Raw genomic sequence first — 13,528 nt, forward strand, 5'->3', positions numbered from 1 at the left:
TATATTACTTTTTTTTATTACACATATGAACCTGAAATTCACAATGTTATGGTTGCAGGATTTCTCAGTACTCAGGACTCAGCTTCTCCAGGTAATTACGGGCTGAAGGATCAAGTAGCAGCTCTACAGTGGGTCAAAGAAAACATAGCTATGTTTGGTGGTAACCCATACAATGTCACTGTATTTGGAGAAAGTGCTGGTGGAGCTAGTGTACACTACCTCATGATGTCTCCTCTCAGTCAAGGTAAATCATATTTTGCTGTGCATAACTTAGAATTTACTAAAAATAATTATAGCTAGAAAAATTCTCTTTCCTTTTTGTAACCTGCACATGAACAGTTCATTCTTAGCCTCATAAAAATGAGTTCTTATCACTATCTTATTATTTGTGTTTTGTGCTTTCAGGTTTATTTCATCATGCAATTTCACAAAGTGGCACAGCTCTGATGCCATGGGCACTCCCAACAGACAATGCTGTGAGTAAAGCTCACAGACTTGCCTCCCTGCTTGGTTGTCCTAGTAGCAACAGTAGTAGAGACCTGGTTGAATGTCTAAGAGAAATAGATGATTATGAGATTGTTTCAAGAGGGAAAGACTTTGTGGTAAGTACTGTGTAAATAAATATAAACATAATTTGCATAATCATTTACTGAGCTATAACTTCAGATTCAGTACAGCCTAGATATAAATAATTGTTCTTTTTCTTCAAGATACAGCAAGTAGATGAACCTTCATTACAACATATTTAGGTATTTAATAAGTAAATAATTTAGGAGTGGAGGAGACCACTCTCTCAATACTGGAAGCACATATGAAAGAGAAATAAAACATGCCAGCTTTCAAAATAAGTTGTTTTTAGAGGTAGAGTACACACACACACACACACACACACACACACACACACACACACACACACACACACACACACAAAAGTACGAGTTTAGTGGTGAACATACTGAGTACATCGCATTGTATAGGTATGTAGGGGCAATTCTAAAGAACACTATAAAATAGAATGATCAAGTAAAATCAATGTTAGCAAGGAGAATGGAAGATGTAGAATTTTTGGAAGGATTTTGCAGAAATGCAGTGCATCTTTTAAATGAACTGCATGGAAGACACTAGTGTAACCAATTCTAGAGTAATTTTTCAATGTTTGTTGTTCTTATGAAGGTTACATAATAACACACATTGAACAAATACACATATGCTTCAAGATGCATAACAGGACCATACAGGCCATATTTAAGTGTAACAAAATACTCTGGGATCTTAAATGGGAATCCTTAGATGAAAGATGACTTTCAAAGAACCCTCTGTCAGGAACTTAAGCTTTAATTTGCAGAGTAGTCATGTAGATGTAGCTCTCACAAAACCATATATTACAAATTACAAGAATTGAAGGGATGAGAATGATATAATCCAAAGTCACAAAATGTAAATTTGTCAGGAGAGCATTTTAAAAGTTAGAATAAATCCACAAGCCACTTATCAATTTTTCTGAGTATCCAAAACAAGTAGTTTATGTCTCCAATGTTTTAATATACATGTGTGCATAGTTATTTCATGAAAAATTTACACATTATTGATAAAAAATATTCTATGCTGGCTGACATAACATTGGGCTTTGGCCTATCTCAAACTAAAAGAAGAGAAGGTTCACAAAATTTACATAACTATGAAAGATGGTGACTACAATATTTCTAACAATATAACCAATATCTATCACCTCTGTGTCATTTTCTTCATTTTATTCCTTTGCTTCACTCAGACTCTTGAAGTGTTTCTTCAAAACATCTGATGTATGTATGGCATTGTTGTTGTTGTGGTCTCCAGTCCTCAGACTGGTTTGATGCAGCTCTCCATGCTACTCTATCCTGTGAAAGCTTCTTCATCTCCCAGTACCTACTGCAACATACATCCTTCTGAATCTGCTTAGTGTATTCATCTCTTGGTCTCCCTCTATGATTTTTACCCTCCACGCTGCCCTCCAATACAAAATTGGTTATCCCTTGATGCCTCAGAACATGTCCTACCAACCGATCGCTTCTTCTAGTCAAGTTGTGCCACATATTTCTCTTCTCCCCAATCCTATTCAATACTTCCTCATTAGTTATGTGATCTACCCATCTAATCTTCAGAATCCTTCTGTAGCATCACATTAGAAAGCTCCTATTCTCTTCTTGTCTTAACTATTTATCAGGCATGATTCACATCCATACATGGCTACACTCCATACAAATACTTTCAGAAAAGACTCCCTCACACTTAAGTCTATAATTTACATTAACAAATTTCTCTTCTTCAGAAACACTTTTAATGTGTATACCAGTCTACATTTTACATCTTCTCTACTTCGACTGTCTTCAGTTATTTTGCTCCCCAAATAGCAAAATTCATTTATTACTTTAAGTGTCTCATTTCCTAATCTAATTCCCTCAGCATCATCTGATTTAATTATAATAAATTCCATTATCCTCGTTTTTCTTTTGTTGATGTTCACCTTATATCCGCCTTTCAAGACACTGTCCATTCCATTCAACTGCTGTACCAGATCATATGCTGTCTCTGCCAAAATTACAATGTCATCAGCAAATGTCAAAGCTTTAATTCCTTCTCTATGGATTTTAATTCCTACTCCAATTTTTTTTTGTTTCCTTTACTGCTTGTTGTTTATATAGATTGAATAACATCGGGGATAGGCTACAACCCTCTTTCACTTCCTTCCCAATCACTGCTTCCCTTTCATGCACCCTGACTCTTATAACTGTAATTTGGTTTATGTACAAATGGTAAATAGCATTTTGCTCCCTGTATTTGACCCCTGCCGCCTTCAGAATTGGAAAGAGAGTATTACAGCCAACGTAAGTCTTCAAATGCTAGAAATGTGGGTTTGCTGTTCCTTAATCTGTCTTCTGAGGTAAGTAGTAGGGTCAATATTGCCTCAAGTGTTCCAAAATTTCTATGGAATCAAAATTGATCTTCCCCAAGATCGGCTTCTACCAGTTTCTCCATTTGTCTGTAAAGAATTTGTGTCATCATTTTGCAGCCACAACTTATTAAACTGATAGTTGGGTAATTTTCATGCCTATCAACTTGTGCTTTCTTTGGGATTGGAATTATATTCTTCTTGAAGTCTGAGGGTATTTCGCCTGTCTCATACATCTTACTCACCAGATGGTAGAATTTTGTCAGGGCTGGCTCTCCAAAGGCTCTCAGTTGTTTTAATGGAATGTTGCCTACTCCCAGGGCCTTGTTTCGACTTTGGTCTTTCAGTGCTCTGTCTAATTCTTCACGTGGTACAATATCTCCCATTTCATCTTCACCTACCTCCTCTTCCATTTCCATAATATCTCCTACATGTACATGTCCTTGTATAGACCCTCTATACAGGGTGGTCCATTTATAGTGACCAGGCCAAATATCTCATGAAATAAGCATCAAACGAAAAAACTACAAAGAACGAAACTTGTCTAGCTTGAAGGGGGAGACCAGATGGCACTATGGTTGGCCTGCTAGATGGTGCTACCATAGGTCAAATGGATATCAACTGCGTTTTTTTAAAATATGGACCCCCATTTTTTATTACATATTGATGTAGTTCATACAGAAATATGAAAGTTTTGGTTGGATCACTTTTTTCACATTGTGATAGATGGCATTGTAACAGTCACAAACATATAGGTACGTGGTATCACATAAAATTCTGCCAATGTGGATGCTATTTGCTTTGTGATACATTACCCATGTTAAAATGAACCATTTACCAATTGCGGAAAAGGTCGATATCATGTTTATGATATGGCTATTGTGATCAAAATGCCCAATGGACTTGTGCTATGTATGCTTCTCGGTATCCTGGACAGCATCATCCAAGTGTCTGGACTGTTTGCCAGATAGTTATGTTATTTAAGTAAACAGGAAGTGTTCATCCACATGTGAAATGTCAACCATGATCTGCAACAAATGATGATGCCCAAGTGGGTCTTTTAGCTGCTGTTGTGGATAATCCGCACATCTGTAACAGAAAAATTGCATGAGAATTGGGAATCTCAAAAACATTGGTGTTGACAATGCAATATCAACATCAATTGTACCCATACCATATTTCTATGTACCAGGAATTGCATCATGAAAACTCTGAATGTCGTTTACAGTTCTGCCACTGGGCACAAGAGAAATTACAGGACAATGACAGATTTTTTGCATGCATTCTATTTAGTGACGAAGCATCATTCACCAACAGCGGTAACGTAAACCAGTATAATATGCACTATTGGGCAACAGAAAATCCACAATGGCTGTGACAAGTGGAACATCAGAGACCTTGACAGGTTAATGTATGGTGAGGCATTATGGGAGGAAGGATAATTGGCTCCCATTTTATCTATGGCAATCTAAGTGGTGCAATGTATGCTGATGTCCTATGTAATGTTCTACCTATGTTACTACAAGATATTTCACTGCATGACAGAATGGCAATGTACTTCCAACATGATGAATGTCCGACACATAGCTCACGTATGGTTGAAGCGGTATTGAACAGCATATTTTATGACAAGTGGATCGGTCGTCGAAGAACCATACCATGGCCTGCACTTTCCATGGATCTGACGTCCCCAGATTTCTTTCTGTGGAGAAAGTTGAAGGATATTTGCTACTGTGATCCACCGACAATGCCTGGCAACATGCATCAGCTCATTGTCAATGCATGTTCTAATATTACGGAAGGTGAACTACTCGCTATTGAGAGGAATGTCGTTACATGTATTGCCAAATTCATTGAAGTTGACAGACATCATTTTGAGCATTTATTGTATTAATGTTGTATTTACAGGTAATGACACTGTAACAACATGCATTAAATTTTTGACTTACCTGCCCGATTAAGGTATACATTCCACACTCCGATCCATAGAACACCATTTTTCTCTCTCCTAAAAAAGGCATCCTCCTGAGTTGTCGCTGCCTGGAAATCCGAATGGAGGACTATTTTACCTCCAGAATATTTTGCCCAAGAGGATACCATCATCATTTACTGATCAGTAAAGGTGTATGCCCTTGGGGAAAATTACGGCTGTAGTTTCCATTACTTTCAGCATTTCACAGTGCCAGCACAACAAGGCTGTTTTCGTTAATGTTACAAGACCTGACCAGTCAATCATCCAGACTGTTGCCCCTGCAACTACTGAAAAGGCTGCTGTCACTCTTCAGGAACCACACATTTGTCTGGCCTCTCAGAAGATACCCCTCCAGTGTCGTTGTACCTACGGTACAGATATCTGTATTGCTGAGGCATGCAAGCCTCCCTACCAACAGCAAGGTCATTTTTGCAGTATCTTCCCTGTTGAACAGAAGCTAAATAACACAAAAGACATGTTTTGTAAAAGCGGTGGCTTTGATCTGTATAATTCTCACCCCTTCAATTGAAAGGATAATGTGTGAGCTATCCAATACCTCCAAATGGTACATCTTATGTAGTGATCATGAAAATAAGATAAGAGTGATTTTTGCATACTCACAGGCATATAAATAGTAATTTTTTCCTTTGCTCAATACACAAATGGAATAGGGTAGGAGACAGAGAATACTGGTATGTATTACCTCCTGCCTGCGTTGTACAGTGGCTTCAGGTGTGTGTAAGAAGATGTAGATGCAAACTTAGATGGTAGATGGTTTAGGTATTGTAATATGTCTAACCAAGCTCTCAACTCCATTTCTTTTTCTCAGATATATTTCCTTTATTTACATTGGTGTAGCTGTCCCACATTAACATTTTTACAGGACTTAAAGTATGAGAAGTGAAACCAATATAAATGGGCTTGAAAGCTAATGGGAAAAGAAATATTTTAATATCTTTTGATATTAGTGCTGAACTGAACTTCCTCAATGACTTGAGTGACTTGAAACATGATCAATCTTGTTAAACTGATTGAAAAATTTTATTGGAATGGTTGGGCACAGACTTATTTGTCAGGTTACAGTTTGAATAGTTTAACACTATATTGGCAGAATGTCTATTGATTGTTGGTGTTACAGGAATGGGACATTGACCCATGGTTACCTTTTGGACCTGTGGTAGAGGCTGAAGGAAATCAAGCTTTCCTTACAGTGCATCCTCTCAAGTATAAAACAGCAGTTAAAGTGCCATGGTTAATAGGTGTGAATGAGCATGAGGGACTACTCAGAACGGCAGGTAAAACATGTACTGTATTTATAAACTTGTATTTGTCCTGAAATCATGAAATGCAGTTTTTTTCTGACAAAGGTCTTGCTCTCTTATAGTGTAGGAAAACTCTCTCTCTCTCTCTCTCTCTCTCTCTCTCTCTCTCTCTCTCTCTCTCTCTCTCTCTCTCTCTCTCTCTTTGTATCTTTGTATGTCATATGTACAAATAGGCTTATCTTGCAGTTTCGTATTTGCTTCAAGCAACAGGAAACCTGTTTTCTTCTCACTCTTTCTTCTAGGACTGCCTATTGAAAGACCAAGAAAAAGGCAAAGTGTTTTAACAGAAGGGCATATATTATGCTAATTTCCATTTCATTGCCACTGTTATGTTTTCCTCTCCAGTCTGTTCCCTGATCTCTGTGTTTTTTGTTATACAATTTTGAGTTATTCACAATTTGTATCTCTACATTGATCACTGAGCCATCTTCTCTTTTTGCATGGTCTTTGCATTTAGAGTTCATGTTTCAGAGGTGTAAGTGAAAGCTACCAGCATACTTTGAGCCCAACCACAGTGAGAACTTAGTTTACCCAAATAACTCCAACCAAGTTTTACTCTTCTTTTATTTCTTTTGCTGTTCACTGAGTTGTAGTTTTCTACTGTCTTCAATACAAAAACTTGGCTATTGTTTTTGTGTGTGCATCCTACATCAACATCTACATCTTTAATTGCAAGAAAATTGCTTCGCAGAGGTTACTTTACTTACCATTTTCACTTTCTCCTTTCCTCTTCCAGTCACGTGGTGAGAACAATTGTTAGTAAGCTTTGTGTGAACCCAAATCCCTTTAATTATAGCTTCATGGTTTGCATGTGAGATCAGTAAGTAATTTTTTGGTAGTCTTTTCTAGTAATGTACATTTTTGGCATTTTAACAGTAAATGACATGTGATGTACGCTGTAGTGCCTGTCACTGATGATGGACGAACATTTCCTTAGTTTTGCCCTTACTGAAAGAACCTGGGACACAAAATGCACTGCTCTTCCTTGGGTCTTTCTTATTTTCTCCACCAGGCCTAAATTGGTATGCACCCAGACCACTGAGCAATTCTCAAGTTATTGTCACATGAGGGTTTTGTTAGCTACTGTTTTTGTGGCTGGATTATGCTTCATGAGGATTCTTTCAGTGAATCTCTATCTGACAGCATTTTTTCCTTCAATTAGTTTTATGTGATAGTTCCAATTTACAACATTCCATATGTATATTCTCATGTATTTAATGGATGTGACTGAGTGTTTAACAGTCGTGTAATCATACAAAAATGGTTCTTTCTAGCTATTTATGTGGAATATGTTACAGCTGTTTACACTAAGGGTCAACTGTCAGTTCCTACACTATGTGTCAATCCTCCAAAAATCTTCCTACACTTTGCTACCAGGTCATTTATATATTTATGTTTCTATGACACTCCACTGGAGTATGCCCAAAGAGTTACTTTTACCTCTGCATTAAGAATGACAGGCTCTGTACCATGTGACTGGACTTCTTTGACCCAAATAAACTTGTAGTTTGTACATTAAGTGACAATGTGGTATTGTATTTCACACCTTCTGGAAACCAAGGGATGTGATATCAACCTAGGTGCTGGTATTTACTGCTTTCTGAGTTTCACGTATGAACGAAATGAGATCGGTTTCATATGCTCATTGTTTGCGGAATCTGCACTGATTCCTACATAGAAGAATTTCAGTCTCCAAAAAGCCATAATGTGTAACCATAAAACCTGTTCCCAAACTGTACAACAGACCATTGACAGCTCAGGGCTGTGCCTGTGTGCAACTGTTGACTAACTATTCTGAAAATGCGAGTGACTTGTATATTTTTTCCAATCATTTGGAACACAAATCCTCCAGTGACCAATAGTAAACTGCTATTGGGAGAGGAGTGAGTTATTTTGCTAACTCTATGTTCAGTTAGTAGGCCATCAGGTCCATCATTCCCCCTGTTAACTGATTTTAGTTTATTTTTTTGTCTTGTGTTCACTTATTTTGCTATCTGTCAGTTTGATGTTTGTGCGACAATTGAAAGGAGGAACCATTGTGCAGTCTTCTTCAGTGAAACAATTTTGGAAAAATGAATTTAGTATTTTGTTTTTCTCTCTAATATCTTTCATTTCTATGCCATTTTGGTACTGGACAGATGACTTTGATCCATTTCCTGATTTAACTTCAAGACCAAGATTTCTTAGGAAATTTGTCAAATAGGCATATAGAATTTCACTTTTGAGTTCATCAAACACTTCATGCACGGATCTTCTTATGCTAATTTTTGCATTGTTCACTTTTCCATTTTCTACTCTGCTCCTCATATTTTTTTATTTTATGCTCATAATTTTAAGTTTAAGATATGAATATTTGATGTTGTCCATATTCTTGGCTGAGGGGTCAGCACATTTGACTGCTGTGCTGTGGGGCTGGGTTTGATTCCTGACTTGTCTGGAGATTTTCTCCACTTGGGGACTGGGTGTTGTGTTGTCCTCATCATCATTTCACCATAATTGACATGCAAGTCACTCTTTGTGGCATCACCTGAAAATACTTGCAACTTGGCAGCCAAACTTTCATAGGTGGGGACTCTTGGTCATCAATGCCATACGATTATTTCATTTCATTTCATTTTATGTTGACTGCTCAGGTAATCAGAAATCTGTTCTTATCACACTTGCTAAGCAGTGCAATCTTCCTACCTTGCTCCAAGAGATGTGGCATATTGATTAGCATGATCGACTCACATTTGAGAGGACGATGGGCAAGGGTGTCACCTAGGGATTTGAATATGTTTCTTTTTTTTTAAAATTCATACTGGCCACCCAGTTAATGACAGGAAAGCTCAGACCTCCTGGTCATGCTGCCTTCATTTGAAGAATAGTTGAAAACTGAAATTAAACAGTTCTGTATCTCGAAGTCAAAACCCACTGCAAGGCAAGAAAGTAGAGACATTTGAAAAAGGGTGCTACTGGCAGGGTGCACTGTAGACTATGTAATATGGTTTGTTCACTTTTACTTGATCTTCATAGCTCTACATTACACTACCGATCTTATCACCTGCTTCCCTCCCCCTCCCCTATCGCCAGGCTGGCGACGCCCTTGATGATGGGTTAAATGCGTGTCTGACCATCCAGATTTAAGTATTCTGTGATTTCCCTACATTGCTCCAGTCAAAATGCTTGGATGATTTGTCTGAAAGGGCAGGGCCAATTTCTTTCCCTATCCTTGGATAATCTGAGTTTGTGCTCCACCTTGTTGTCAGTGAGACAAACCCTAATCCTCCTTCCACTCCATTCCTCCTACTTTGCTTTACATTCCTGTTTATGTTTTTAGTCAGTGATGTTATAGTACCTGAATGATCAATGATTCCCTGACCTACGTTAACTGAGTGGACAATGTTAGGGTTTGTTTAGAACCAGAAGCTAAAAAATGTTATCCTCACAAGATGGTCTTCAGCCTACTACTTGCTCTAATCACTTTCATCTCTTAGTCTAAAGCTGGGAAGTTAAAATCTCCCCCTAATTCTATCAAATGGCTTGAAAATTTACAAACAACATTTTCCAAATTTTTCCTCAAATCTTGCATCACTGCTGCTCTGGAGGCAAGTGTTCTATACAAGCATCCATTTGTCCTGTGTGATCCTCCCGTAAGACTTATCTTCCCCCAAATTATTTCAGCATTGGAATCTGTAGTAACCTCAGCAGATGTTATTGTATTATTTAATGCTAATTTGACCCCAGTGGAGATTTTGAAGTTACCTCAATCACAGTGAAATACTGTATGGTGTCTCTAATAAAAGTTACATATGAATGTGGAGGTTACAGGTACACAAAACATGTGAATGGGTAAAATGATGAAATGCAACCCTTTTTACAGGTCTTTGTCACTGTGCCAGTGTAAACCAATTTACAATCTGTTAGCTTACATTTCAAATAAAACTACACATAATGTGGTGCTCAGCCTGTATATGTCATACCTTCCAGAAGGGATTTAGTATTTCATTGCTATTAAATTCTGGTTATATTAGGTTTCTGTCCTTAGCACTTTGTGGGAATTATTATTATTTGTAAGTAAGACTCGTTCTAGGACATTTCCTTGGGGACTTTTTTATGTATGTTCCCAGATTAACTAATACTGTACTAACATTTTCATTCTCAAATGTGTCATAGTGAATGCTACTCTCTATAATCCAAGAGTTGTAGGAGGCTTTGCTGCTGCTATTAATTCAACTCTGAAACTGGAACATAATTAATTGGGCCTGTAGTGGTATTTCTCTTTCATAAAAAGTCGACGCATTTATGCCACATGTATTCTGCTACCCTAGTAGTTACTCCCTGTGTGTAGTGCATACCTGACCTACTAAGAAGGTACCTCCACATTTCTCCATCTATCTGATGGTGAGTTTAAGAAACCTATTTTGAAGCTCACCACAGAATTGTCTGAGCTTCTGGGTTCAGCCTTCAACTGACAACAACCCAGAGAATTGTGTTTCATTATGGGACCAATACTGCAAATTGTTAGTTCAACTTCTGCCCCTTTACTGTCCTACACTCGTAGTCTCTGCTGGAAATGTCACTTTGCCACGAAGAAAAATAATCCTGATCCCATTCCTAATGATCCATCTCCCCAAGACACTATCCAAATTGAAACCTGCCTGGAACAGTTCCGTCCTCCATCATAGCAGGCACCACCTCCTCTTCCTCAAAATCACTCTCTCCAAACCTTCCAGGAATTTCTCACTTCCAGCCTTGCCTCTCAATCTTTCTTGAAAAACCTTAACCCTACTCCCAACATCACCACAGCCGAAGCCCAGGCTATCCGTGATCTGAAGGCTGACCGATCCATCATCATTCTTCCGGCTGACAAGGGTTCCACGACCATGGTACTTGATCATCGGGAGTATTTGGCTGAGGGAGTGTGTCAGCTTTCAGACAACTCTACATACAAAGTTTGCAAGGTAATCCCATTCCTTATGTCCAGGCGGAGCTTCAAGGAATCCTCAGAACCTTAGACCCCCTACAAAACCTTTCACCTGACTCCAACAAACTCCTGACCCCATTGACACCTCGCACTCCTACCTTCTACCTACTTCCTAAAATTCACAAACCCAAACATCCCAGCTACCCCATTGTAGCTAGTTACCAAGCCCCCAAAGAACGTATCTCTGCCTACGTAGATCAACACCTTCAACCCATTACATGCAGTCTCCCATCCTTCATCAAAGACACCAACCATTTTCTCGAACACCTGGAATCCTTACCCAGTCTGTTACCCCCAGAAACCATCCTTGTAACCACTGATGACACTTCCCTGTACACAAATATCCCACAAGTCCAGGGCCTCGCTGCAATGGAGCACTTCCTTTCACGCCGATCACCTGCCACCCTACCTAAAACCTCTTTCCTCATCACCTTAGCCAGCTTCATCCTGACCCACAACTTCTTCACTTTTGAAGGCCAGACATACCAACAATTAAAGGGAATGGCCATGGGTACCACGATGGCCCCCTTGTATGCCAACCTATTTATGGGTCACTTAGAGGAAGCCTTCTTGGTTACCCAAGTCTGCCAACCCAAAGTTTGGTACAGATTTATTGATGACATCTTCATGATCTGGACTCACAGCGAAGAGCAACTCCTGAATTTCCTCTCCAACCTCAACTCCTTTGGTTCCATCAGATTCACCTGGTCCTACTCCAAATCCCATGCCACTTTCCTTGACGTTGACCTCCATCTGTCCAATGGCCAGCTTCACACATCCGTCCACATCAAACCCACCAACAAGCAACAGTACCTCAATTATGACAGCTGCCACCCATTCCATATCAAATGGTCCCTTCCCTACAGGCTAGGCCTTCGTGGTAAACGAATCTGCTCCAGTCCTAAATCCCTGAACCATTACACCAACAACCTGAAAACAGCTTTCACATCCCGCAACTACTCTCCCGACCTGGTACAGAAGCAAATAACCAGAGCCACTTCCTCATCCCCTCAAACCCAGAACCTCTCACAGAAGAACCCCAAAAGTGCCCCACTTGTGACAGGATACTTCCCGGGACTGGATCAGACTCTGAATGTGGCTCTCCAGCAGGGATACGACTTCCTCAGACCCTGCCCCGAAATGAGATCCATCCTTCATGAAATCCTCCCCACTCCACCAAGAGTGTCTTTCCGCCATCCACCTAACCTTCGTAACCTCTTGGATCATCTCTATGAAATCCCCAAACCACCTTCCCTACCCTCTGGCTCCAACCCCTGTAACCGTCCCCGGTGTAAAACCTGTCCTATGCACGCTCCCACCACCACCTACTCCAGTCCTGTAACCCGGAAGATGTACGTGATCAAAGGCAGAGCCACGTGTGAAAGCACCCACGTGATTTACCAACTGACCTGCCTACACTGTGACGCTTTCTATGTGGGAATGACCAGCAACAAACTGTCCACTCGCATGAATGGACACAGGCAGACAGTGTTTGTTGGTAATGAGGATCACCCTGTGGCTAAACATGCCTTGGTGCACGGCCAGCACATCTTGGCACAGTGTTACACAGTCTGGGTTATCTGGATACTTCCCACCAACACCAACCTATCTGAAATCGAGAGATGGGAACTTGCCCTTCAGTATATCCTCTCTTCTTGATATCCGCCAGGCCTCAACCTCCGCTAATTTCAAGTTGCCGCCGTTCATACCTCACCTGTCTTTCAACAACTTCTTTGCCTCTGTACTTCCGCCTCGACTGACATCTCTGCCCAAATTCTTTGCCTTTACAAATGTCTGCTTGTGTCTGTGTATGTGCGGATCGATATGTGTGTGTGTGCGAGTGTACACCTGTCCTTTTGTCCCCCTAAGGTAAGTCTTTCCGCTCCCGGGATTGGAATGACTCCTTACCCTTTCCCTTAAAACCCTCATCCTTTCGTCTTTCCCTCTCCTTCCCTCTTTCCTGAAGAAGCAACCGTTGGTTGCAAAAGCTAGAAATTTTGTGTGTGTGTTTCTGTGTATTATTTATTGTGCCTGTCTACCGGCGCTTTCCCGCTTGGTAAGTCTTGGAATCTTTGTTTTTAATATAACTACTTATTTGAGTAGATTAGCACTAGTTTTGAATTGTTGTTCATGTACTTTACAGCAGTAGCCTAAAAGTAAATGTATAGCTCAGTTTATTCCACTTATTGTGCTGGAATTTACAGAATACAAAGTGTGAATGAGAAGTTCAGTAAACTTGTAGCACCTCCAGACCATTAAACTGATTTGATGAGCTTAACCATAATTACTGTTTTATTTATTTAGTCCTAACATTTTTATTACAAAGTGAACTGTATTCT

At 39.6% G+C, this 13,528-nt stretch overlaps 1 protein-coding gene across 1 annotated transcript in view; it reads left to right on the forward strand.

Annotated features, from left to right (window-relative positions):
* Nucleotides 1-13,528, forward strand: part of LOC126355150 (juvenile hormone esterase) — a 144,437-nt gene that overhangs the window by 94,656 nt on the left and 36,253 nt on the right. The window contains exons 4-6 of the mRNA XM_050005345.1: nt 59-244; nt 406-602; nt 6,040-6,196. Of these exons, the coding sequence (XP_049861302.1) occupies nt 59-244; nt 406-602; nt 6,040-6,196 (540 nt within the window). The remainder of the gene's footprint in view (nt 1-58; nt 245-405; nt 603-6,039; nt 6,197-13,528) is intronic.

Source organism: Schistocerca gregaria, chromosome 3 (assembly GCF_023897955.1).
Source record: "Schistocerca gregaria isolate iqSchGreg1 chromosome 3, iqSchGreg1.2, whole genome shotgun sequence".
NCBI lineage: Eukaryota > Metazoa > Arthropoda > Insecta > Orthoptera > Acrididae > Schistocerca > Schistocerca gregaria.